The 25078-nt window shown below is 32.4% G+C and overlaps 2 protein-coding genes across 3 annotated transcripts; both read left to right on the top strand.

Moving 5' to 3' along the window:
- Nucleotides 1-1035: 1035 nt before the first annotated feature.
- On the top strand, nucleotides 1036-10859 carry LOC115884820 (integrin alpha-PS5-like). Its single transcript, XM_030903519.1, has 20 exons — nucleotides 1036-1578; nucleotides 2208-2329; nucleotides 2395-2492; nucleotides 2600-2708; nucleotides 3327-3397; nucleotides 3780-3921; nucleotides 4364-4470; nucleotides 4947-5283; nucleotides 5501-5683; nucleotides 5871-6038; nucleotides 6386-6791; nucleotides 7098-7299; nucleotides 7597-7763; nucleotides 8917-8983; nucleotides 9045-9195; nucleotides 9815-10045; nucleotides 10271-10349; nucleotides 10411-10540; nucleotides 10607-10660; nucleotides 10734-10859. The coding sequence occupies exons 1-20, from the start codon at nucleotides 1400-1402 to the stop codon at nucleotides 10857-10859; spliced, it is 3129 nt and encodes a 1042-aa protein (XP_030759379.1). The 5' UTR covers nucleotides 1036-1399.
- Nucleotides 10860-11137: 278 nt separating this feature from the next.
- On the top strand, nucleotides 11138-16418 carry LOC115884878 (PX domain-containing protein kinase-like protein). Of its 2 annotated transcripts, none has more exons than XM_030903589.1 (9): nucleotides 11138-11367; nucleotides 11444-11632; nucleotides 11692-11788; nucleotides 11844-12070; nucleotides 12305-12548; nucleotides 13103-13345; nucleotides 13485-13777; nucleotides 14874-15006; nucleotides 15864-16418. In XM_030903589.1, exons 1-9 carry the CDS (start codon nucleotides 11266-11268, stop codon nucleotides 16076-16078), a joined length of 1743 nt encoding a protein of 580 aa, XP_030759449.1. In that variant the 5' UTR covers nucleotides 11138-11265; the 3' UTR covers nucleotides 16079-16418. The 2 variants fall into 2 exon arrangements, with proteins under 2 accessions (XP_030759449.1, XP_030759448.1); XM_030903588.1 differs by having other exon boundaries at nucleotides 14871-15006.
- Nucleotides 16419-25078: the final 8660 nt, after the last annotated feature.

The raw sequence follows: 25078 nt of genomic DNA, 5'->3' as shown, positions 1-25078 counted from the left end.
AGAATAATTGAATAGCTAACCAAGATCCCAGCCGTTGGCCGGCGAGGCCGCCTGACTTAGTGCCCATGGATCTAATCCTATGGATATATTTGAGGAAGAATAAAGGTTCCTTATTCTTCCGTATAATCTAGACAAGAATTAGAAATACTTAGCAGTTATGAGAGGGTATCTTTCACCCCAACTGATTTAATGAATTCCTCGAGAAATGTTCAAAAACGGCCCCGTCTGTCCATAACAGAAGACGGTCATATGTCGATATGTCGAACACCTGTAACAAAATCTCATGTCTTGGTTTGCTATTTATTTTTATTGTTATTAGATATAGTTTAAATGTGTTGATGTTCGTTGAATATATTTTAAATTGTTATAAAATTTTGCATCTCTCATAGCAAATATTATTTTCGTTTTAATTGATGCTCACAGCTAGAATTATTTTGCATTACAGCTGGTGCCGTTCAAAGCCTACTTATTTAAAGGGGGCGAATTTTTATATACTTTATATCCCGAAGAGGAATCGCGCAAAATATCAAGAGTGTTATATTTTTGGAAACGTAATTTTAAATCCTTTTCAATAAAATAAAAATATACAGGCTGTTCCATATAAAAAATCAAATTTTCTGTTGATAATTCTTAAATTATTCATTTTAAAAAAATTATACTTAAACCATTAAATTGTACGTAAAAAAGTGCTTTGGAAATGTTTTCATAAAAATACAAAATTTTCCGTAGCAAAAAAGTTACAGCGATTTGTTAAAAATGCATATTTTTGAAAAACACCCCGTAACTCCGAAACGGTAACAGATATCGATATGCGGTTTTCACCATCATGTTTTTGACAAAAATTGAGCTGCAGACACCGATATTAGTTTTTGTCTATCTCCTATAGAAAAAAAAGGGTGTTTCCATTTAAAAGCGTCGAATTTGACCCACCCTGTACATATTGTATCGATTTTTTTATATGTTTTTGTATCGATATATCACATCGATATTGCTGCATGTACCGTGCATTCTTAGGTAGTACCATTATAACAATAGTACGATAAAAAGCATAATAAATATATCCTTATCCAAGACGCAAAGATATTAATAAACATATCACGAATTCTTGAATCGGAAACAGCCATATCAGTATTAAAGACATCGATTCCGTATAAATCACTATACTATTCGATAAAAGTCTTTTTTAAATTGTTTTAGTCTTCCGTTTGTTACATACCTACTTACATCTCTCTTGTGGTTACTTCCAAGCTGTCACATTCATTTCATCATTATAAAATACTTACATATACTTTTCATTAAAATATTTCTTCAAGACCACATCCTTTCTTTTGTGGTTTCAAGATAAAAAAAAATATAACTAATATAAATAGACAAACATATATATAATTTAGTTTTAAAAATGTATAATCCTAAAATGTTGCGCGTAGTTTTAGTGTTTGAAAGTGTTTTGTGTGTTCTGGGGTACAATTTTGACACACAGCATCCTATAGTCTTTGAGGACCCAGGTGAATTTAAAGAAAAGTCATATTTCGGGTATTCTACTGTGTTGTATAGTGATGAAATTACCGGTAAATATTGGTAAGTGTTTAATTTATATACCGGTCTTTACAAGAAGAAAAGCTTTTTTTTATTATTGACATTTTGAGAAGAATGCATTCTTCTTAAACATTTTTGCTTGTTCTAAAATGGTTAACCCTAACTTTTCCAAACCGTTTTAGAGAAAATTTGAAATGACATTTTTCTTAAAAATCAACAGGCATTTCTATGGTAATATAATTTCATTTTCATTCTTTGATAGATTGTTATACCATATGATCAAGAAAAAAAAAACGACTTCAGCGATGGCTATGAAATGAAGATCGCTGTCATTTTATATGTAAAATTATATGGGGAACGTCATCGAAGTTCATTTCCAAGCCAACTGGACGCCGTTTTTTTTTTCGATCATACAGTAGATAGAATTAATAACAGCAAAAAATATGACGTCAAAAAAAATAATAATAACCATCTATCTATCCCAGAATGAAATCGAAATGTTTTACACAATATTTTCAAGATATTTCAATTTTTCTCTAAAACGGTATGGAGATTTGGAACAGTTTCAGAATAAGCAATTTTTTTATCAATAATGCATTTTTTTCAAAATGACAGTAATAATTCCTCTTGTAAAGTCAATCCGGGTATACTGTATAACAATGTCTTATCAGGATCAAAATTGGGGCTCCCAAAGGAACGTATACAGGGCGCGGCAAAACTATCCAACAGTCGGGACTGGTTTATCATTGTCCCTATATGGAAAAATGCATACTTGAACCTTTTGACTATCATAGTAAGAGTCAAAAAAAAAAAATACACCAAAAAAAAATCTTATAATGATTTTTTTTTGCTATTTAGATGAAAAACCGTTTGACATTAAGTGGCCTGGTGGAAACTTGACCCAATCCATGCTGGGTAGTGCGATGGACATCCATTACAAGTCCGGAACTTTTGCGGTATGTACAGGGTGTACAAAAAATGCGATGGTGACAAAAAAAAAGAAATCACACTAATTTTTTGAAACAGAAATTTAATGATTTTATTTTTTTACCTTTTTTTTCAGATGTCTGCCAACAAATGGCACGATAATAATCAACATTCGAACATACGGGGTGGATTTTTCTTAAAAAATACCACGGGAAATACCTGGGCTTCTAGTAGTCCATTAAAAGGTAACTGTCATACTGTCATCAACGTGTCTTCTACCTTTAATTGGGAAATTTATACAGAGTATCTTTAAAACAAGTGCAAATATTTTAACTAGTAGATATAGTTCTACCCCAAAACCACACTCATTAGTTTGTTTGCAAAAAAGAATGAAAACTTTACATTTTTTTTTAATTTTTCGGGTAATTTTGAAAAACTTTTTAGTGCCGCAGGTTCATTCTCCTTAATGTTGCCACCTCCTCCGTTTCCCTCATTTTGACTATTCGTGTTTTTATAAGTTCACCGTAATTTTAATCAACAAATTGCAACAATTACTTTTAATTATATCAGTGGCATTTTTTTATTACTATTAGCCTTAATTCTGGAAAAACGAGGAACATATTACAAGATATTTTCCTTCAAGTTAAGTATACTTTCAGGTTCATGTGGCAACACAGAGCTCGAACAATCTGAGTTGATGCCGGCAGTTCTCAAAATGTTAAGAATTATTTTTATATCAAAATTAAATAACTCGTTATTTTCAATTTATTTTAATAATTTTTCTTTTTGCCAGATCTACGATCGCTTAAGATAATTGCGCTTATTTATGAGACACCCTGTATAATTTTATTATTTTTTTACAGAGCCGTATTCATTGCACCATCTTCCTTACTACAGCAGGTCACAAACTGGATTTTCCGTGCATTTTTCTCAGGTAAAATCAGAAAATAAATGGCTACGTATATGATCGAAGAAAAACATATTTAAGTTGGTCAAGAAAATAAACCTATTTAATTCATTTTTTTTTGATCATATATTTTTTTGTCAAGAAAAAAAAAACTAAATGTAATAAAGTTAGAAGATAAGAAATACACAAATGATCAAAAGAAAAATATATTTAAGTTGGTCTATAGACCTACTTAATTCGATTTTTTTTGGATCATATATTTTTTTCTAACCAAAAAAATAATAAGATAAAATTAGAAGATAAAAACACATATGATCAAAAAAATATATATTTAAGTGGGTCTAGAAAATTGACCTACTTAAGTTGATTTTTTTTCGATCATAGGTTATTTTTGTATTGCTTTAAATAGGAAGATGGGCATCTAGTTTTGGGATGTCCGGGTGTTTACAACTATTTAGGTACTGTCGTAACCATATCGAACATTCAAAAGCCCAAAGAAGAATGGTTGTACCAGGCTGCAGTACCTGAAGGTGCTTACTATCAATATGCAGGTAATTTTTGCTTGTTGAAAATCGTCTTAGTCTATCAAAATTTATACAAGGTAGTTCTTAAATAAGTCCAAAAATTTTAATCAAGCTCAGATGAAGTTTTTTTGACAAAAAAATTGGTAAAAAAAATTTCTTGCCATTTTCTTGTAAATTAAAAAAAAAATTTTGGTGCCACAGGTTTATTCTCCTGAAATGTATTCACGGTGTATCGAAGCCTTGCAATGTTGCCACCTCTTACGTTACCAGCATACTGCATATTTCTGTGGTTATAGTTCAAAGTAATTTTAAGTTTCTAAATTTGCATTTATTTAAAGAAACACCCTGTATTTTAAGAATAAAATGTCTGTTATCACTATATATATCCTTAAAAGAGTAATATATGAATTTGTCGATAAAAACTAGTTTTTTATATTTATTTTTAAATAAAAATTACTTTATTTTTTAGGATATTCTGTCACTTCTGGATACTTCTATGATAGACAACTCTACTACGTCATAGGGTCACCAAAGGCTCACAATGAAAACAAACTTAAGGGTGCGGTTTTTGGAACGGTAAATATCAATACTTTTTTCGACCCACAATCTTTAAGATATTAAATTAAAACCGCCGACGGTATCGTTAGTGTATACAAAAAGTACCACCGACCGGCGGTATGTTATTTCAATATCTGTAAATTCCGTTCGCAAATTGAATTAATTTGTCGCTGCCGGCGGTATGTAATGAAATGACAACAATATCTAATTGCGGAACTTACGTTGGCAAAAACAATAACGTATAATATTTGGTAAAAAGGGCGGTATTTCTGTTTTGTTAAAAAAATATACCGCCCACCGGTGGGCGGTGTTATTTTTTATATCTAGCAACAACTGCCGTACTTGAAACATTTACCTCGTTGTTCGGCGGTATGTAAAGCCGTCTACCGGCGGTATTTTTTTGTCAATCGTCTATACCGCCGGCATTAATTTAGCCAGTTTGTGTGATTTGTTATTTGTTTGAGACTAGGAATAAGTATTCATATATTTTTCAGGTATCTGTATTCACTTTTAAAAACCAACTGGTTAAACACAAAGACCACCAATTTACTATCTCCAACAGACATGTCTTGGTTGGTACCCAAGTTGGTGAGTACTTTGGCTACTCCATGGCTTCTGGTGACTTAGACAGGGATGGTTTAGACGACTTGATGGTCAGCGCACCCTATCGTAGAAACACTGAAACCGGATACAACCAAGGAAGCGTGTATATATTTACTAAAGACCAGTTTACAGTGGAAAGAGCATACAGAATCGATAGTACTGTCAGTGGGAGTCAGTTTGGTACAGCCATCATGTTCCTAGGGGATATAGACACTGATAGAACTAATGGTAAAGTCAAATCTTTGAATATAAAAATTAAGAAAGTACTATTTCTATAATTTTTGTATAAAGAAGGTTATATAAATAAAATAATTCTTGTACAAAAATAATAATATAATAGATTAAATTCTAAATATTTTCAGTCTTCAAGAATTTATAAGAATTACAAAAAGCATTTTTTTATCAATGGTACATATGAATTTAAATTCTGTTTTTTTTTCTTTAGATGTAGCTATATCTGCTCCAAATGAAGAAACCTCAGGGGTTGTTTACATATACTCCTACATAAAAATAACAAAATCTCTTCAAGTAATTCAAAAAATCCAAGCCAAAATGATTCATCCAGACCTGAAAAGCTTTGGAATGAGTTTCTCCAGGCCCAGAGATATAGATAACAATTCATTCAGTGGTATAGTACTGTCTCAAAGAAATAAGTAAATTTAGAAGAGCTCTAGAGATCCTCTTTCTACCCCAGAAGCACATCTATGCCACTGATATGTTACAGGAGCTCCTCTATATATACTTATTTCTCTAGAGGCTACTTTCTTTAACAAGAAATTTTCTTTTGTGTTTAAAACACTTCTTTCTTTTTGTAGATATTGTGGTAGGAGCTCCGTTTTCTGGACATGCTGTATTACTTCGTTGCAGACCAATTGTTGTAGTTCAAGTGAACATGCAAGTACCACCGTTGATCAATACTTCAGAGAAAAATTTTAGTTTCAAAACTTGTTACAGTTACAGCGAATATCCGGGAAGAAAAATAAGTATGTTTTTTAGTAAAAAATGTATCTGTGGTCTTTTGTCTCATTTTTAACAGTACATACCGCATGATCGAAAAAAAACGGCGTCGAAGAGGCTGAGGAATGACAATCGATGATAATTTTGGCGAGGTCAATCTCTAGACATCGTTTACTAAAAATTGACATACAACTTGTCAAAATTGTCACTAATTATAGAAAGATTAAAACAGGATAGAACTTTTCCAAGTAAATAACATCTAGGGGTTGACATCGCCAAAATTATCATCGATTGTTATTCCTCAGCCGTCTTTGACGCCGTTTTTTTTTCGATCGTATGGTACTACTTATTTTTTACCTTCTATACATTTTAGAACTTGTAAGAACACTAACCATCGATAAAGAATTAAGGAGATTCACCATTCACAACAAACAAAGTTTTCAAGAACTAGAAATCACAATAGATGAAAACAAAGAGTTTTGTGAAAGAACCCAAGTCCATAGGGCTAAAAATATCAAAAATCTTAAAGAACCAATCTCTATAACGTTGTCTTACAACATTTTTCAAGAGCCCGACTCAAAAAATAACTCTTTAGTTGTGATAAGCAAGCATGGAGTTATGGGTAAAGATAATTTTTGCAAAACCTGCCCAATTCTCAGTAAAAAATCGGTGAAAACTTTGACAAGATCAGTAAATTGGGATCACCTGTGTAAAAGAAACAATGAAAAAACAGTGTGTAGAGCTAAGATGGAGATATCAGCAAGATTTTTGAATCTAAGGTACATACGTATTTATGTATTATCTTTTTAAGTACATCTGTATACAGGGTGTGTTTGAAATTAGTGCATGTATTTTAACTGGTAGTATATTTTGTCCCCAGAAACAGGCTCATCAGTTTTTTACAATGTAAAAATGTTCCTGGCATTATCTGAGAAGTTTTCATAAACTTTTTAGCACCACAGGCATAACCACCCCTTAAAAAATGCTTGCGCATATTTCAGAGACACCCTATATAGTTAAGGTTGTAATTAAATATTATTTTTTGTCTTTGTTTTTATTTTATCACAAGGGTTTTTTGGTTTTAGTGATGCTGGAACTTTTATATTGGGCTCCTCAAATTCAGTATTCTTAGAAATCACAATAACTAATGATGGAGATCCAGCTTTATCACCACAATTACAAATAGCACTGCCTGAGGCAGTCACATTCACAAAAACATCGGTAAATTGTCAAGAACAATACGGAAATGTCACAATATGCGACTTAGGTGAAAGCCTAGAGAAAGAAGTATGTATTAATAAAATAAATTTAACAAAAAATATATCAACAACGATATTGTAGCAAAAGATGTTATCAGCAATGAAATGACAAGCTTGAATAGTTTTTTTGTAACTCGGTATATGTATAAACTTGAATTCTCTGATCGAGAAAAAAAAACGGCGTCGGAGTTGGCTTGAAAATGAATATCGCTGGCGTTTTATATGTAAAATTGTATGGAGAAAGTCATCGATCATCATTTCCAAGCCAACAGGACGCCTTTTTCTTTTATTACCTATAATTTATTATATTTATGTTAATTTCCAGGTTATTAACATATACGAACTGAACATGAAGAGTATAAATGACGGTGATGATACAAGTCCTCTAAGATTCTTTTTCAACAGATCAACAATAACCCAAAATGATGGCGACAATAACGGGGTTACCCTGACGCTCAATTTAGAACGGATAGCAAATTTTTCTATCACAGGGTTAGTAGTCAGGGAATGCAATCCCGCACCAAAATCTCAATCCCGCAAACCTGCGGGATTAAAGCAATCAATCCCGCGGATCCGCAAAATTGCGGGACTGTAAACAATAGTTGGTTCTAAATTGGTACAAAAGGATATCTCTGCTTTTAAATACACTCTATATCAATAATTTTTTGGTATACGCAGAATGTACAAAGCTTTTTGTACCATTTAGGACCATACATATGACTAAAAATGCATATTTTTCGAAAAAACGTCGTATTTTCCTTAAAACAAAAAAATTAAAACCCCGATCAAATTTTTTTTTCTAATTTCAATACAGATTAGTCGTACTTAGTAAAAATTTCGATTTTTTAAAAATTGTAAATTTGCGGTAAAAAAGATTCTTAACCAAATTTTCACACTCTTCTAAAACACCCTGTATACGAGAATTCACTAGATATATTTTCGAAAACTACATAGCATCTTAATCACAATAGATGCATCTAAAACCTGGTCCAAACCGCGTCCCAAAATCGTTTTTAGTTTAAGAGATATTCAACTTTAAATTTACCCTAAAATTTTGATTGTCCCGATAATTATGTCCGGGAGTTTATTTGACGAAATTGTCCACAAGTAGTAGTTAAACGCTTTTCTTCAGTTACGCACATACGCCAGAAAGAAATCTAACAACTAACCCATAACCACAGCCATAACTAACCGGTTTGTTTCACTTATTTTTAATGGCCAAGCCGTAAGGGGAATCCCCCAGGTTCCTAGCGTCGACGCATCGGCCCGGAACCAAGCGGTTTGATCTTGAATGAGGTCGATTCGGTTACCTAGTAGAAGGCTAGTAGCTAGATATTCTGTGCTAGTAGTAATGTGTCGATCCCGCAGATCCCGCACGGTAAATCCCGCGGAATATCAGAGGGATCCCGCATTTGCGGGATTGCATTCCCTATATAGTTGTTTATTTGTTACTAAGCTTGCTCTCTGTACAGGGTGTCCCATTTTCGTGTGTTTTACTGGGACTACAAAGATGCGGTTTTCACAATTTTCACATTACTATGCTGTTTTTTATGAAATTATAGATGCTACACACAGATTTGTCCAAGACCTCTCAGTTAGGAAAAAGGACACCCTGTACATTATTTTAAAGTTTTTGAATTTTCAGAGAATCCATAGAAGCCAGTTATAGTATTGACGAAGAGAAAATTGTTACATTGCACAATATTTTTAAGGTATAATTTGATTTTTTTTATTTATAATAATTATTTGGTTTCATTAATAATTCTTTTTTAGATTGAAAAATTTGGTCCTAGTCCCGTTAAAGAGATACAGACTCACATCATGGTTCTTTCAAAACTAACTGGTTCAAACCAAAATTTCACTAAAATCTTGGAAATTGGAAGCGGTAGTAGTTCAAAGGCACAATTCGTTCGATGCCAGCAAAGTAAATATACAGTGTGTTTCATAAATACGTTCAAATATATATATATACAGGGTGTCCCAGAAATAAATGCAAGTATTTTAACTGGTAGTATAGTTCAACCCCAGAAACATGCCTATGAGGTTTGTTTCGCAAAAAAAAAATTGAAAATTTAAAATTTTTTGGAATTTTTTTTAGTTAAAAACATAATTTCTTGATAATATGGCAACATAAGTATTAGATTAAATTTACAAGAAAGAAAATCCAGAAAAGATCCAGTGGTTCTCAAAATTTTAACAAAAAAATTCTTTTTTTGGAAATTTTTAAAGTAAAATAACTCCGTTATTTTGGACTTTTTTGAAAAACGATAAGGAGGAAAAATGTTTCTTTTATCGAGATCTACCACCTCTTAAAATACTTGTACTTATTTCTGGGACACCCTGTATATATATTCACATTTTGAGGTATAATGAACAGTTCTACCTCTATGTTGCCACATCAGCACAAAAGTATAAGATTTAACTTCTTTTAACTTTTAATTTATAAGAAACTTTTACGTAAAATTTGTATTATTATTATTATTATTATTTGTAATTACGACTACAATAATTAAAAGATATCAAGATATTTTTGTTTATTTTAGGATCTACCAACATTTCTAATAAAAAAAAGAGACAAACAAACCTATTTTCGTTCATTACTGGTTCAAACGAGAATATCACAGATTCTGGATCACCGAAATCACTATTTTTAAACTGCTCATCCGAACTCTTTGAGTGTGAATTTATTGTATGTTCTCTAGGTCCATTTTCCATTGGTACAATGTATGCTGATATCATTGTTGATATGGTAGTAGATTTTAGAAAAATTGAAGGTAGGTATAGGACCCTGTATATTATAACACCTTTCAATTGTATAATCTATTTGTATTTTTCTATCTATACCCCTTGATCGAAAAAAAACACCGTCATAGTAACCTTTAAAATGATAATATTTGATAATTTTTTTAGGATTAGGAGTAATTCTAGTATTTCTCTCTACAAATAAAATAATAAATTTTGCTCTAATATTTTAACTCACCCTGTATTTCTTTTTTTAGATCTATTACTTTTTAAAGACTCCATCATAGTGTCAACCCAAGCACATGTTGTTATGGATCTTAAAGGAGACAAAAATGTGTAATTTAATTTAATATTTTCTTTAAAAACTATATTCTTGATTATTTAATATGTTTTTTAGATATTCTACCACTGAAATATCAAATATCATTGTTATTTATAAGGATTATAGGATTTCATTGTGGATTCTTATTGGATCTGTGATACTAGGGTTTGTAATTTTGGTTGGTTTGACCATTGCAATGGCTAAGGTAATAAATGATTTATTTATGCGTATGGTAATTTTTGTATTTTTTATATTAAATTTTGATTTTTAGGCTGGGTTTTTTAAAAGAAAAGATCACGAAAAACTAAAACTACTTCGTGAAGAGGTATGCCATATTGTTTGGCTGTTAATATATCTTCTTTTAAACACAGAAATATATAAATAAACACATATTTTAGGCATTAGAAGAAGAAAGAATTATTGAAGAATTGATTGAAAGAGAGTTGGCGAAAGATGAACTAGATGAACAACGAGCTTTCCTTTGTAAAGACACATTTGAAGAAGATTCAGTGGAAATACTTTAATTTTAATAAATGTTTTAAAAACTTATGACAGTTTTTTATTTGTTCTCTATTTATTCAATTAATATTACTTCAAATCCTAAATAATTTCCCTTTTATATTAAATATAAGTTCTGTTTGATAAATTAAGCTAAAAACCAGTTTAACTAACAAATTTTGTTAGTTGTAAGCTGGTGAAAAATACATAAAGCTATATTGCATTGGGATAAGGTGTATTGTTAGTTGCATACACATAGTGAAGCAAATTCACTCTGTGGTTTTTTTCGTTGGCAATCGATTTCAGTTTGACAGTGACAGTTTGGGAGGAAAGATGTCCGTTCACTAGCAGGTGCAGTAGTAAACAAAAGTTTATCGAAAAGGTCAATGTAATGGATTTGACCAGACAAAACGAACAAATGGTCACAATCAAATGGCTATTTTCGAGCGGCAGGTCAGCAGGAAAGTGTTGCTAGACGATACGGAACCCATCACTTGCCAAATTGAGAATTGGCGCACCGTAGACGGTCACACAGTGAGTACCATCGCAATTTTTCAATTAATATTCGTTTAAATGATTCGAGCGATAAACCGGTCGATTATATCTTTAGGAATTCGTTATTAAAGTCCATAGAGGACCGTTTTCCGACCACACCTGGAAGATAAACAAACGTTACAATGATTTTCTTAAGTTGCACCAATCCTTGCAAGTCTCCGGGATCCCCCTGGACTTACCCCCAAAGAAACTTATCGGGAATATGGACCCACAGTTTATCAGCGAACGCCAGAAGGGTTTACAAGTTAGTAAAATAAATTCTACCCATTGAGTTTATTGGTAATTATTTTTATATTGTTTTAGACATATCTAAATAGCGTCCTGATGAATCCTATACTGGTTTCTTCTTTACCAGCTCGATCTTTTGTAGATCCTGCTAATTATTGCCAACCTTTCGGGGGTAAGAAAGCTTTTAAGTTATATTTAACCAAAAAAATCAACATTTTTTCATGTAGAATTGGCTTTACAACATGTTTCTCTGGCTCTACGCGGTGAAGTAGGTTGGGAAGTCGTGGGGCCCTTGGCTGAGATTGGGTGGAGAATAAGAAAGCATTTTTATACACTCAAATGTAAATCTATGCCTAAAGAGGAGCTTATAGGTAGCTGGACTGATTACGGACCTGATAAATACTTAGACGACAAAGATATGCATTCTGTCTTCAAGAGTCTTCATCAAATTCAGGTTAGTACAGTGTTGTTTGTTTACTTATTTTTCTGGTGTTTCAATATTGTAATTTTTGTACATGAAAATCAGCAAAAGTAGCAATTTTTTTACCTTGACTGTAAGTTTGTTGTCTTTTGAAACTGATTTTATATAATATATGTATTTACAAACATTTTTTTATCTACATTATTACTTTGTCTATGATTATTACACAAATAAATGCATGCCAACATTTCTCTGTATCTATTTTAGCATCCATTTATCGAGAAAATCAGCCTGTGCTTGTGCACAGACATTGGAGGACTTGTAGTGAGGAATTTCAATAAAAACGGGTCTCTGAGAGATCTTTTGTGCGGATCCAAGCCCAAGTTGTCGTTTTTGAAAAAATACGGCAATCCAAAGGGCCACAAACAGCTCAGTCCTGATGAAATAGCTTTGTATGGCAGACAGATTTTGGAAGCGTTGAAGTTTTTGCATGAAAAAGGATTTCCTTATGGTAAGTAAGCATTACTATACATTGTAGGCCAAAAATGCCAAAATAATTACTAGAAAAATGTTTTTTTTCTCTGAAAGTCCCTCTATAGGTCTGAAAATTGACATGTAGATGTAAAATCGAATTTTAAAAACTCTTCTCTCTGAGATATTTTTGTCATGTAACCTCACTCGTCAGTTATTTCCGTGACGGAAAAATAATATAAACCCACATTTCCAAAATCATAAATCTCTGCTAACAGTTTATCAATATCCGCCATTTTGACTCCAGAAGTAGTGGGTAAAGCATTTGGGGTACTCCATATTATCTAGGGACTCTAGTTAAGGGGTAATTCTGTAGTAATATAACACTATGACAGTTGTCACGTGACATATATGCATCATATATGTCAATTTTATTGACATATTGAATAGGTTTAGAGTAAATTACTAGTATTATAACAAAAATTAGTACTAAACGTAAATTTAAATTCTGCTAAACTAATGTTAGTGAATTTTGGTATTAAAATTTCAGATTCTTAATTTTTCTGTTATTATACCGGGTGTTATGCTTTGCAGGTCACTTGCAGAGCGGAAATATTTTAATAGAAAACGACAGAATCAAGCTCCTGGATATTGAAAACGGCGTACTGGGCGTACCATCATATTACAGGCCTTACTTTATGCAGCACAAAAGAATCAGTACTTCCGAGGCCATAGACGTATATTGTTTTGGGCACGTCCTGTATGAGATGGCGATTGGGTCGCCCTTACACGAGAGTGTGATGTTGGATGACGTTCCAGAGTGTCCACCCCAAATAAGTAAGAAATTTAAAAGATAGACTAAGCATATACATTGGTTTGTTTTGATTCAACGTATATAAGCAAAATGTAAACAAACCTTTTGTTTATTTACAGTTTTTAGACACTTCTGTTTGACGTTACAATTGTAATATTTTAGAAAAAATCTTGGAATCCATTCTATCACACGACGCTTGCAAGAACGGACTACCCAACATAGAAACCCTGTTATCTGACTCGTTTTTCGCGAAAGTCCAGTTAAATCTAACCTCAAACGATAAAGCGCACTTTAAAATACCGACAGCAGCTAAAGAACATCTCAAAACTGTGGTAACTAAGATAGAAGAGAGGCTCAAGGGTGAACAGAAGGTGGTTAGAAGCCAGAAATTGCTTACCAAAGTGCAGGAAATGATGAGCAGCGAAGAGGAGAGGAAAAAACACAGGAGCAGAATGGTAAGAATTCGACAGCTGTTTTTTTTCGATTATTTAAATGAATTAGGAAGAATAATTAGTTACTCCATAAAAGTAAAAATAGGAAAAAATACTCTCCCTAGATAGGATTAGGGAAGTGCGATACTATCGACTTTTTGAATATCGATACTTCGTTCATAATTAACTAGGTATGCTTTTAATTGAAAAAATCGGAATTTTTTTCAATTTAAATGAATTAGAAAGAAGAATTAATTCATATACTCCATAAACGTTGAAATCGGAAAAAAATGTCTCCAGATAGGATTAGGGATGTAAGATACTATCGACCTTTTGAATATCGATACTTCGTTCATAGTTAACTAGGTCTGCTTTTATTGTAAATAGGGTTAGTTTTTTTAGTTGCTTAAATAAGTTAGAATAGGAAAAAAACGTCCCCAGATGGGTTTAGGGATGTACGGTACTATCGACTTCTTGAATATCGATACTTCATCCATAATTAACTAGGTGGACTTTTTATTGTTTAATTGGCATTTTTTTCTATTACTTAAATTAATTAGAAGCAAACATTAGTTCGTGTACTCTAGCGTAGAAATCGAAAAAAAACTGTCCCTAGATATCGGTTCCTAAATATCGGTGTACGAGACTATCGATACTTTTTTTCGCGTCGATAATTTTCACGTCTTTATATTATGTTGTTTTGTGCAATGTTTTATTTTAAAAATTACTAATTTTTCAATTATTTAACTGAATTAGAAGCAAAAATTAGTTCATGTACTTCATAGAAATAGAAAACCGAAAAAAACTGTCTTTAGTTGGGATTAGGGATGAACGATACTATCGACTTTTTGAATATCGATATTTCGCGCTGATTTTTTTTAAACATTCATACACCTTTCACGTATAAAATCCTAAAAAAAATCGGTTTATGCAAAAATAGTTTTCAAAATAAATAAAATAATGAACTTTGCTCTATTGTTGGCTCACTCTGTATATGTAAAAGACTAAAATTAGTGCTTAAATTGATTGAATATTGAGAATTGTATCTCAGAAATTAAAGAATATAATGTGTTGTTGGTTGAATACTCGGTTTTTATCATGCTGCTTTTGCCTCTAGAAGCAAGAGAAGTTGTTGAAACAGCAAAAAAGCAAGGACGGCACTGGCAAGAAACCCAATGGCGTAGAAAGGTGCGACAGCGTGAACAGTAGCGCCGCTACTTCCATAGGAACATCAACGCCACCTTCAGTCACTGGTAAGTACTACTGCCTTAAATACTGTCAGAAGAATCCATAATTTCCCTGAATAGAAATACTAAAGATGAAATGAAAGCTTTGAATAAAATGATTAGGGAAGGGGCATATCTAAAAATTTAGGTCGAGCGCGGTGGTGTCCTAAAATGGCGGACTTAAATTCCGGTTTATCAGTGCCGTTCTAATTTTATTCAAAACGTGTAAAAATATGATGTAACGTTGTCAATAAACGTTGGTAGTTATTAAAATTGTTATAAAAATATATAATTCTAATAAAAATAGATAAGTTATAATAATTATTTATAACCATAAACATCCGATACGCTAATGAAGCAGATAAGTCAAATTGACGTATCAAAATTCTTTGACAAGTAGTAAATAAAAGCAAAAATGCAAGAAAAAATATTAAATTAGTTAATTTTTAAGTGAATTTCATAAATGATCGGTTTACTACACGTATGTATATTATATAGTCACTTACTAGCGAAAAGTTGTTCCATTATTTCACTCAATTTTTGCCGAGATCTACCGCACGCTACACAACCAACTATTTTAGAGTCTTTTTCGATAAATCGCGATAGTGTCACTGTTAATTTAAGTTCTGCCACAATTTCCATCTAGATTTACTACCTTTATACAACTATCAGTAGTAGAATAAATAATAAATAACATAAAATAAGCTCAGTAAAGACTGACAAATCAGCAAAATTCCAAATCAAATTCAAATGTGTCAAATGAATCGTCAAAAAGAACTGTCAAGGATCCCCACCTCCGTCTACCGTTCACAGATAGCATTATACTCCTTCCTTAATATTTTTATTCGAAGGGTTCAATCAAACGTGCACAATTCAATAAATAGGTTCGACCGTTCCTTCACCTCCCCCGCCACCTCCTCTGGTGTGTCCGGACCCTGTAGTACCCCCAGTACCTCCGCCACTGATCTCTAACGGTACGGAACCGCACGCCGCTGTGCCACAGGCGAAAGACAGGTCAGCGCTATTGAGCGCTATCACTAGTTTCAATAAGTCGGCATTGAAGAAAACGCAGAATAATGATGGGGCAGTGGACATTTAAGGACGAGGACTCAGGTACGAACGACGCGCTCAAGAATATTTAAGAGTATTTGTTTTGAAGGGGTAAATATATGTTTGAATTTTGATTTTGTTGGTACACTGTTTAGCAGTGTTGCCAACTCTTCGCTAAAAATCTGACTAGAATCCTACTAAATCTTTAAAATTGTTCTATAATTTCAAAAAACTCGATTTTTATGATTTAATTACAAATGAATAGTTTTCAGACTTTTCCCCGTACTTGTAGTATAAAGCTTGATTTTCATGCGTCCGTTATCCGTTGATCATCCGTAAATTTTTTACTCCAGCCCGTCAACGGAGGAAGATCGTACGATAACGCATAGATAAATGAAACAAGTATAGATTGGAAAGTGTTTACAATATAAATAAGGACAATGTAAACACTATTTGGCGCTATTCTTGCAACGGTCGCGACCCAAAGCTTTTCATAATTTCGGATCGGTTCGGCTTTTTCCGGAATTATGTCGCCAAATATTATTTATTCAAATTTATTATTATTTTTTTAATTTTATAAATAAAATACAGTGTGTTGCATACAAGAAACTTTATTTTATATAAGAACATGTATGTGAAATACCTATGAAATATTGGAAACCGACGTTATGCCACGATCCACGATGGTTTTTGCAGTTCACAGTTCACAACACAGTTGTTTAGTTGGTTTTTTGCCACTTTTTCACAATTATCACGGGTTTGAGTAAGTAAAATTTAAATTAAACTCGCAAAGTAAGCCATAATTACTTTCAGAATGGACCCTTTTCGGTATTTTTTCAACGAGGGCGGTTTAAATTTTGAAAGATTTTATAATTTTTGAAGATTCTGACTTCGACAAGAGAAAATTATTTCTGTTATTGTTTGCGGTTGTTCTTAGCAACCGCTATAGCAGCGCCAGATCGCGTACAACGGTCGCGACCCAAAACAATTATTATTTTTTTGACGGGCTCTCCAATCTAAATTCATTTCCTTTATCTCTGCGCTAACGGACGTGTCGACACTTTTTTGACAAATTTAATCTAACCTTAATAAAAATATAATAGTACAAGGGCTAGCACAGTCGCCGTCTGGACAACGAGAATTTTAAGACAACTGGTTCTTTAATATATCTTTTGCTATGTTGCCTTTAATATATCTTTTGCTATGTGCGTTCACTACTACGCATCACATCTGTACAGCGCATCCCCCGTGTGTTTTATGGGATTCCTCGTTTATGGGTAGAGATACAATGATGCGATTTTCCCATTACTTTGCTACTTTTTTATGAAACTAAATATGCTACACATAGGTATATCCTAGCCTCCTTAGTTCCTGAAATACAGGGTCAGTTTGTGATGCTCAGTAGTGAACAGATGTGATGCGCAGTAATGAATGTAACATCTACCGGCAGCCAGACACAAAAAAACAGGACAGAATTATTTTAACTTACTAGCTTTAGTAGGATTCATACTGAGTTGGCAATACCGCTGTATAATGTAGTGTGAATTGACTGCGTTTGAAAAGCTCAGTGTTGCCAGAATTGAAGAATTTGCAGTGAAATTTTGTCAATTGAAGGGCTTAAGGTTTTTTTATCCAAAAAGAAGACAATGTAAAGGTGTCTGTCCAAAAATTACCAGAAATAAGTTTTTTAAAAATTTTCTTCTAATTATAAAATAAATAAAATACAGGAAATTTGGTGGTTTTTCAGAAGATCTTGATTTTTTTGTGAAGTTGAAGGACTATGAGGGTTTTTTAAGGCTTTGTTGAAGAAATTCGCTCGAAATTTTCTGGCAACACTGGATAAGCTACAGTTTGGGTAATTTTATATTTTTTGACCTTAGACCGTGTAACAAATAGACACAGGACTTTCCTCAATACTCTTTAGCAATTATTTATTATTTGACATCATTCCATGGAATATATTTTTCTATAATACATCTACTCTAAATGTCTTTACGAAATAACACAAAATAATAACAAAAAAGTGTATTCCAAGTTAAAAAAAACTGTTGAATATTCTTGAGCCTATTTTTATTTGTTTTTTTTTATACATATTTACCTCTTCTATCCTTTTTTTGGTATCTCTTATACTCACAATATAACTAACTAAAATACACCTCAAAAATTTACTAAAATCAAACGTCTCCATGTTTAAACTAATATAAGCCTCGAGAATGTATTTTACTTAGTTATTTTTTCGATTTCCTTTAGATCGTTTGAAATTTTTAAACTATGAAAGATCTGAACTATTGGGGCCATTGATATTTTCCTGTCTTGTCTCGGTATTTCGTAGAAAACTTCGTCTTGTACATAATATTAAGTACCAAAAAAATAAAACATCCTGTATGTAATACTATTAAGAAATTTTCCCTTTTAAACTACTTAAGCTGGTCTTTAAATCGAATTTGGAAAAAATACCGTCAAAACGCCAATATTTTCGTTAAGGTACATCAGAACTACTTTTCAAAAATATCGATTTTTTTATTATTTCTATAACATTACTACTTGTAGCCAGTATGTGTGTATTGTTAAACGTTTCGTTATTTACTTTTTTATGCGCTTATTATAAAGTGAATATCTTGGACCGTATATACTTTCCTGGATAAAGCTATAACCCTACTATTATGACGTCAGCATTGTAGTCGTTCTTTATTGTTCTATCTCTGTCGAAAGCTTGCCGTTTTCTATTTTGTTTCTTTTATTTTTCGGCAGCGATTGCATTTTTTTTATTAAAAAAAAGTTTTACTCTACTTAATTTTAATATTAATTGGTTAAGTATTATACAGGGTGCTCGTGAAAGTATTATATACTGAAAACGGCCTTTTATAAATGTGGTATAGCTGTATCCACGATGTATATACGGTAAATGTATTTTTTTATATTTATAAATGTATTTCCTTAAAAAAATTATTTTTTGATTGTGCCAACAATTTTAATATACAACAAATCACCAAAAAAAAATTGTATATAATACCATACTAGTATAAAAGTATATATTTTTTCGTTATTAAAGTAATACTAAATTATATTTTAAGGAAAAAAACAACATAAGCTAGTCATTAACAGCTAAATCTATTTTAATAATGTTTTGTGTGTAAATGTCTCTGTACAGATAATAATGATGACCTATTATTATTATTATTAATCGATATAAAAAATTCCATTATTTGTATGACTATTATTAGAAAATAAATGTACATTTAAGCATATAATATTTTTTATATATTTTTTTCTATAATTCTGTGTTTTTAAGTAATTTCCAGTGATTTAAATTCATATCATATACAGGGTGATCTACTTTTTAGTATTTTTACTATTTGTATAGGGTGTTCCATTTTCGTGTGTCTTAAAAGGTTTTTCGCTTATTAGTAGAGGTACTAAATTATACCGTATGATCGAATAAAAACGGCGTCGGCGATGGCTATGAAATGAAGATCGCTGTTATTTTATATGTGAAATTATATGGGAAATGTCGTCGATCGTCATTTCCAAGCCAACTGGACGCCGTTTTTTTTTCGATCATACGGTATTATGCGGTTTTCACATTACTTGCTACATTTTAGGGTTCCGTACCCAAAGGGTAAAAACGGGAACCCTATTACTAAGACTTCGCTGTCCGTCCGTCTGTCACAAAGGTCTATCTTATGAACCGTTATAGCTAGACAGTTGAAATTTTTACAGATAATGTATCTATGTTGCCGCTATAAGAACAAATACTAAAAACAGAATTAAATAAATGTTTATAAATAAAAAAGTGCTTTCACTAAACATTATCTTTTAAGTAAGAATTTTACATAAAATCTTTCAAGTGTCGAGTGATTAAAGCGTTAGGACTTTACGCTGCTATGACGTTGGAGCCGTAGTAAGTAGTGATGGGAATAATCGAATTATTTTCACCATCGAATAATTACTAATAATTCATATTTCACAATCGAATTAATAATTCGAATTATTTAGTAGTATTATAAATTTAACCTAAAAATAAATTCGTCCCAGATAGTGCTTGTCTAGGGGCTATTTTAAATAAATTCTGAACCATTGCCATACCTATATTCTATCACTGAATAAAAAATAAAAAAAAATATTCTTTATTCAATGTATTCTACTGTGCCGAAGCCGTTTAATAAATTAAACCATAATTTAAAGTTTTAAATTTAAAAGTGCCGAGTTTATGATTGTTTCAATTCCTATTGAAAAAAGCTCATATCTAAAATAAAAGCTTCTTCTAAAACGATATAAGTATGTCCTTGTTTACGTGCGGTTCGTATTTCTTTTTATTTTATCAGTTGCAATCAATAATTATTTAGATAAAAGAAGAAAATTAATTTTAGTGTTGGTAGTTTAGTGTTTAGTGGTGAAATTTGGCTGAGATGGAAATGAACCAAATAATAGTAGTATTCTTTCGTTCTGAACGAAATGAAAATTTTCACTTAAACTGATTTATTCCTACGTGGTATCTTCTTTCTCAGCCTGGTTCCATCCAGTGTTGGATATAGGCCTCTTCTAGGTTTTTCCATGCTTCGCGATCTCTAGCCAATCTTATCCATTGTCTTCCCGCCACTGCCCTGACGTCATCGACCCATCTCTTTTTTGGTCGGCCCACACTCCTGGTTGTTTCCCTAGGTCTCCATAGGATTACTTTTTGGGGCCATCGGTCTGAATCCTGTCTTGCCACATGTCCTATCCATTGCCACTTCAGACTTGCCACTCTTTTAACGACATCTATTAATTTTGTTTTTTGACGTATGTGGGTATTCCGTATTTTTTTCTCTAATATTGACTCCCAACATGATTCTTTCCATGGCTCTTTGTGCTACTCGTATTTGTTCTGCTGTTTTTCGAGTAATTGACATAGTCTCTAAGCCATACGTAAGCACAGGTAGAATGCAGCTGTCGTAAGCTTTTTTCTTTAGGTTCATGGGCACCTTTTTATCCTTGAAAATATTGCTCATATTTCCAAATGCTACCCATGCCAAATGGATCCTGCGTTTGATCTCCGTATTTTGGTTTTCCTTGCCCAGCTTGATTTTATGACCTAAATATATATATAATGGTCTACGTTTTCAATAATAACGTTGTCAACGGTAATGTTATGGATATTGTTGCTCATTATCTTGGTCTTTTTCAAATTCATTTTAAAGCCAATTTTCTGGGATTGGTCATTTAGCTCATTTAGCATGGTGTTTAGTTCTTGAATGTCGGTGCTCAGCAAGACAATATCGTCTGCGAACCTCAGATGGCTAAGGTGTACCCCATCGATGTTTAGACCTCTATTTTCCCATTCTAATTTCTTGAAGACATTTTCCAGTGCCAGTGTAAATAACTTGGGAGAGATGGTATCTCCTTGTCTCACGCCCTTGCCGAGTAGTATTTTTTCTGTTTTGAGGTCATCATCTAATTTAACTTGGAAGGTTGCACTATCATAGATATTTTTAATAATGGAATAATATCTGGAATCAATTCTCGCGTCCTCCATTGCAGCTAGAAATGACCAGGTTTCGATGCTGTCAAAGGCTTTTTGGTAGTCTACAAAGGCCAAATGTAGAGGTATATTGTATTCTGTTGTTTTTTCAATGACTGTTTTAATTGTTTGTAGATGATCGATGGTACTAAAACCTTTTCGAAAGCCTGCCTGTTCTATTGACTGATAGGAATCTAGTTTCGTAGACAGTCGGTTGTTGATAATCCTAGTGAAGAGCTTGTATAGATGCGAGAGAAGGCTTATTGGCCTATAATTCTCTATATTTGTAAAATCTCCTTTTTTGTATAATAGCACAACTTCTGCGTTTTTCCATGCGTCCGGGATTCTACCCTCCATCAGACATTTACGTACGTACATTTTCCTACGTGGTATAGGAAATAACAATGATTTCTGGATTTTTCTATATCGGATCGTTCCTTTCTTTGTCGATTCCCTTTATAAATCAGTTAAGTGAAAATTTTCAGTTCGTTCCGAACGAAAGAATACTACTAATAGTACTATACTAATTACTAATATTCATATTCGTCCATAAGAGCACAGAATATCTAGCTATTCATTTGTAATTCGTTACACAGATATAATATAAAATACTTTACTAATTTTATCTCGATTATATCGAAAAAGGTAATTCGAATTAGTTAGTTTTAATTTACTATCGAATTAGTGGTATTATTTAATTCGAATTTTCCCAACACTAGTAGTAAGGCAGGTTCGAATCCTAGTCAAGGCGACTTTTTTTAATGTTTTTTTTTTAATTTTTACATTTTTACTTTTAACATATTTATTATTGATTAATAGAATTTTTAGTAATGTGTTTCTTCATTTTTTTTTAAATTACTTATACGCGCATTCAAAATTTCAGCTAAATCGGAAAAAAAGTTTATAATAATAGTGTCTAATGTATAAATAGTGAATGGTACGGAACCCTGCGTGCGCGAGTCCGACTCGCACTTGACCAATTTTTTATGAAACTAAAGATGCTACGCACAGCTTTGTCCTAGCCCTCTTAGTTCCTAAAATACAGGAAGTGTAAGAAATTTAGGCATATTATTATTTGCCTTGTTATGCTTTCTAAAAAGTAGCACGATAATGTGAAAACCTATTCGTAAACGAAAAACCCTGTAAAACAGACGAAAATAGGATGTACAGGGTGTCCCATTAAGAATAGCTCTCGGCTGTATTTCGGAAAGTATTAGCCGTAGCGGCTGCGGAAAAAAATATTTATAACTAAAGAGGCTATGGGAAATTGCTGGAAATTATTTTCAAGTTTGTAGAACACCCGCTAGGGGGCGCAACTGCAACAAAAAATAAGAAAAAGGAGTTTTTACAAAATTTTGCCTAGATAAGGTGTACAATAAGTAACAGCTTCATAATCTTCAGAAAATTTTGAATATTTTTTGTTAGAGCCATTTTCCCCTATCTACCAAAATAAAGTGGTGGGGGAAGGTTAGATCTGTTTTTATTTGAATATTAATAACTCTGGACAGGATGATCGGAATCCAACAAGCGAGGGCTCGTTTAAGAGCGTTTCTTACTCTATATTGTGCCATATAAGCAATAATAATAAGCTTTTGAACGTAGACGCTAGGGGGCGTATTACAATTTAACAAACATTGCGCGTTTTTTCAAAAAAATTAAATGCAATAGTATATGTAATTTTAGCTGATAGTAAAGAGTAGTAAAAGCTTAAAAAGTCAGCGAAAACCGCATCTTGATATCTTCTTTCAAACCGAAGATATTAGCAAAATTATATATAAAACTATAAATGCCAAAAAATAAGCTCTTAATTACCTTACTTTTACAACACCGTATCAGTAGCCCTCTTGATTATGCCCATTCTAACCTAAAAATAAGATAGAATCAGTTAGTTTATTTTAAAATCGACGATATACCAGAATATCACAATATCAGATGTATTAATAACTAATAATTAAGATATTAATAATAGTGAACAAGAAACGATGATTCAAGGAAGTTATGGTAGGTTTTGGAAAAAAGTTGCTTTTTACGTAATAGTATAAACGTCAAATTGTTATTAGATCAACATTTTGATAGTCTTAGTAGCGTTTTTTATCTTTTGATTGCTTTTTCAAAATGCTGCTTCTTCAACTACTTCAAATAATAAAGGCATTTTTGAAAAAGCATTTAAAGATAAAAAAACGCTGCTAAAAGACATCAAAATGTTGATCCTAAAACAATTTGACGTTTATACTAATACTGCGAAAAGCAACTTTTTCCCAAAGCCTACCAGCTTCACTGAATCATCGTTTTGCTTGTAACTATTATTAATATCTTAATTGATATATTATACATCTCTGGTATTCTACTAACTATTTCTATCTTATTTTTTAGAATGGGCTTAATCAAGGAGCTATTATTAAATAAAGATTAAGAGCTTATTACGAGCCAGTATAATTTTAAAGGTGCGTATTCATTATCCGAACGAACGAATGAATGAAAGTGCGGTACATATTTAGACGGGGACCAGGTATGCGGCCGTTCGTGCGTTCGTTCGCTCGACCATCGAAGTTTCGAGTCATCAAAGCGTTCGCCAACAAATGCGTCGGTCTATGGTCCGGTCTTCTCGTGCGGTTCTATCGTACGGTTTGTCCATACCACTAGCAGACATTCCGTTCGTTCGTTCGATGCGGATAATGAATACGCACCTTAATATCTTCGGTTTGAAAGAAGATATCAAAGATGCGGTTTAGCTGACTTTAAGCTTTTACTACTCTTTACTATCAGTTAAATAACACATATCGTATTTAATTTTTGAAAAAAACTCGCTATGTTTGAATTAAATAGTAAGCAAAAGCCCCTAGCGTCTACGTTCAAAATCTTATTATTATTATTTTTATGGTATAATATAGGTAAAAGCACGCTCTTTTAAACGAGCCCTCGTTTGTTGGATTCTGATCATCCAGTCCGGAGTTATTAACATTTAAATAAAGATAGATCTAACCTTCCCCCACCACTTTATATTAGCAGATAGGGGAAAATGGTTCTAACAAAAAAAACCCAAAAATTACTGAAGATTATGAAGCTATTATTTATAGTACCCATTATCTAGGCAAAATTCTGTAAAAAACCTATTTTTTTATTTTCCATAGCAGTTGCGCCACCTAGCGGCCGTTTTACAAACTTGAAAATAATATCCAGCAATTTCTCATAGCCTCTTTAGTTATAAATATTTTTTTCCGTAAGCCCTACGGCTAATACTTTCCGAGATACAGCCGAGAGCTATTCTTAGTGGGACACCCGGTACATATACGTACAGGGTGAGTCAGCTATAGAGTAAAATTCATTATTTCATTTGTTTTGAGAATTATTAAAAAATGTTAAATAGAAAAGTTATAGGGAAGGCTAAGATATGCATTTTAAAATTATTACAGAGTATACAGGATGCTTCAAAAAAGTGTGACGGATATAACATGTTTTTTTTTTAAATGCACACTCACCCTATTTATCATTTTATTTTTGGATTCTACGTTAAATTTTATAACTTTCTTGTATATAATGTTAAATACC

Source organism: Sitophilus oryzae, unplaced genomic scaffold (genome assembly GCF_002938485.1).
Source record: "Sitophilus oryzae breed Bouriz unplaced genomic scaffold, Soryzae_2.0 scaffold_358_pilon_pilon, whole genome shotgun sequence".
In the NCBI taxonomy this organism is placed as follows: Eukaryota; Metazoa; Arthropoda; class Insecta; order Coleoptera; family Curculionidae; genus Sitophilus; species Sitophilus oryzae.
This window is presented reverse-complemented; position numbering and strand designations above follow the sequence as displayed.

Coding starts and splice junctions, on each gene's coding strand:
- LOC115884820 (XM_030903519.1), top strand. CDS start 1,400: ATGTATAATCCTAAAATGTTGCGCGTAGTTTTAGTGTTTGAAAGTGTT. Junction 3,398..3,779: donor TTTCCGTGCATTTTTCTCAG/GTAAAATCAGAA, acceptor TGCTTTAAATAG/GAAGATGGGCATCTAGTTTT. Junction 7,300..7,596: donor GTGAAAGCCTAGAGAAAGAA/GTATGTATTAAT, acceptor GTTAATTTCCAG/GTTATTAACATATACGAACT.
- LOC115884878 (XM_030903588.1), top strand. CDS start 11,266: ATGGCTATTTTCGAGCGGCAGGTCAGCAGGAAAGTGTTGCTAGACGAT. Junction 12,549..13,102: donor TGAAAAAGGATTTCCTTATG/GTAAGTAAGCAT, acceptor TATGCTTTGCAG/GTCACTTGCAGAGCGGAAAT. Junction 13,346..13,484: donor AGAGTGTCCACCCCAAATAA/GTAAGAAATTTA, acceptor GTAATATTTTAG/AAAAAATCTTGGAATCCATT.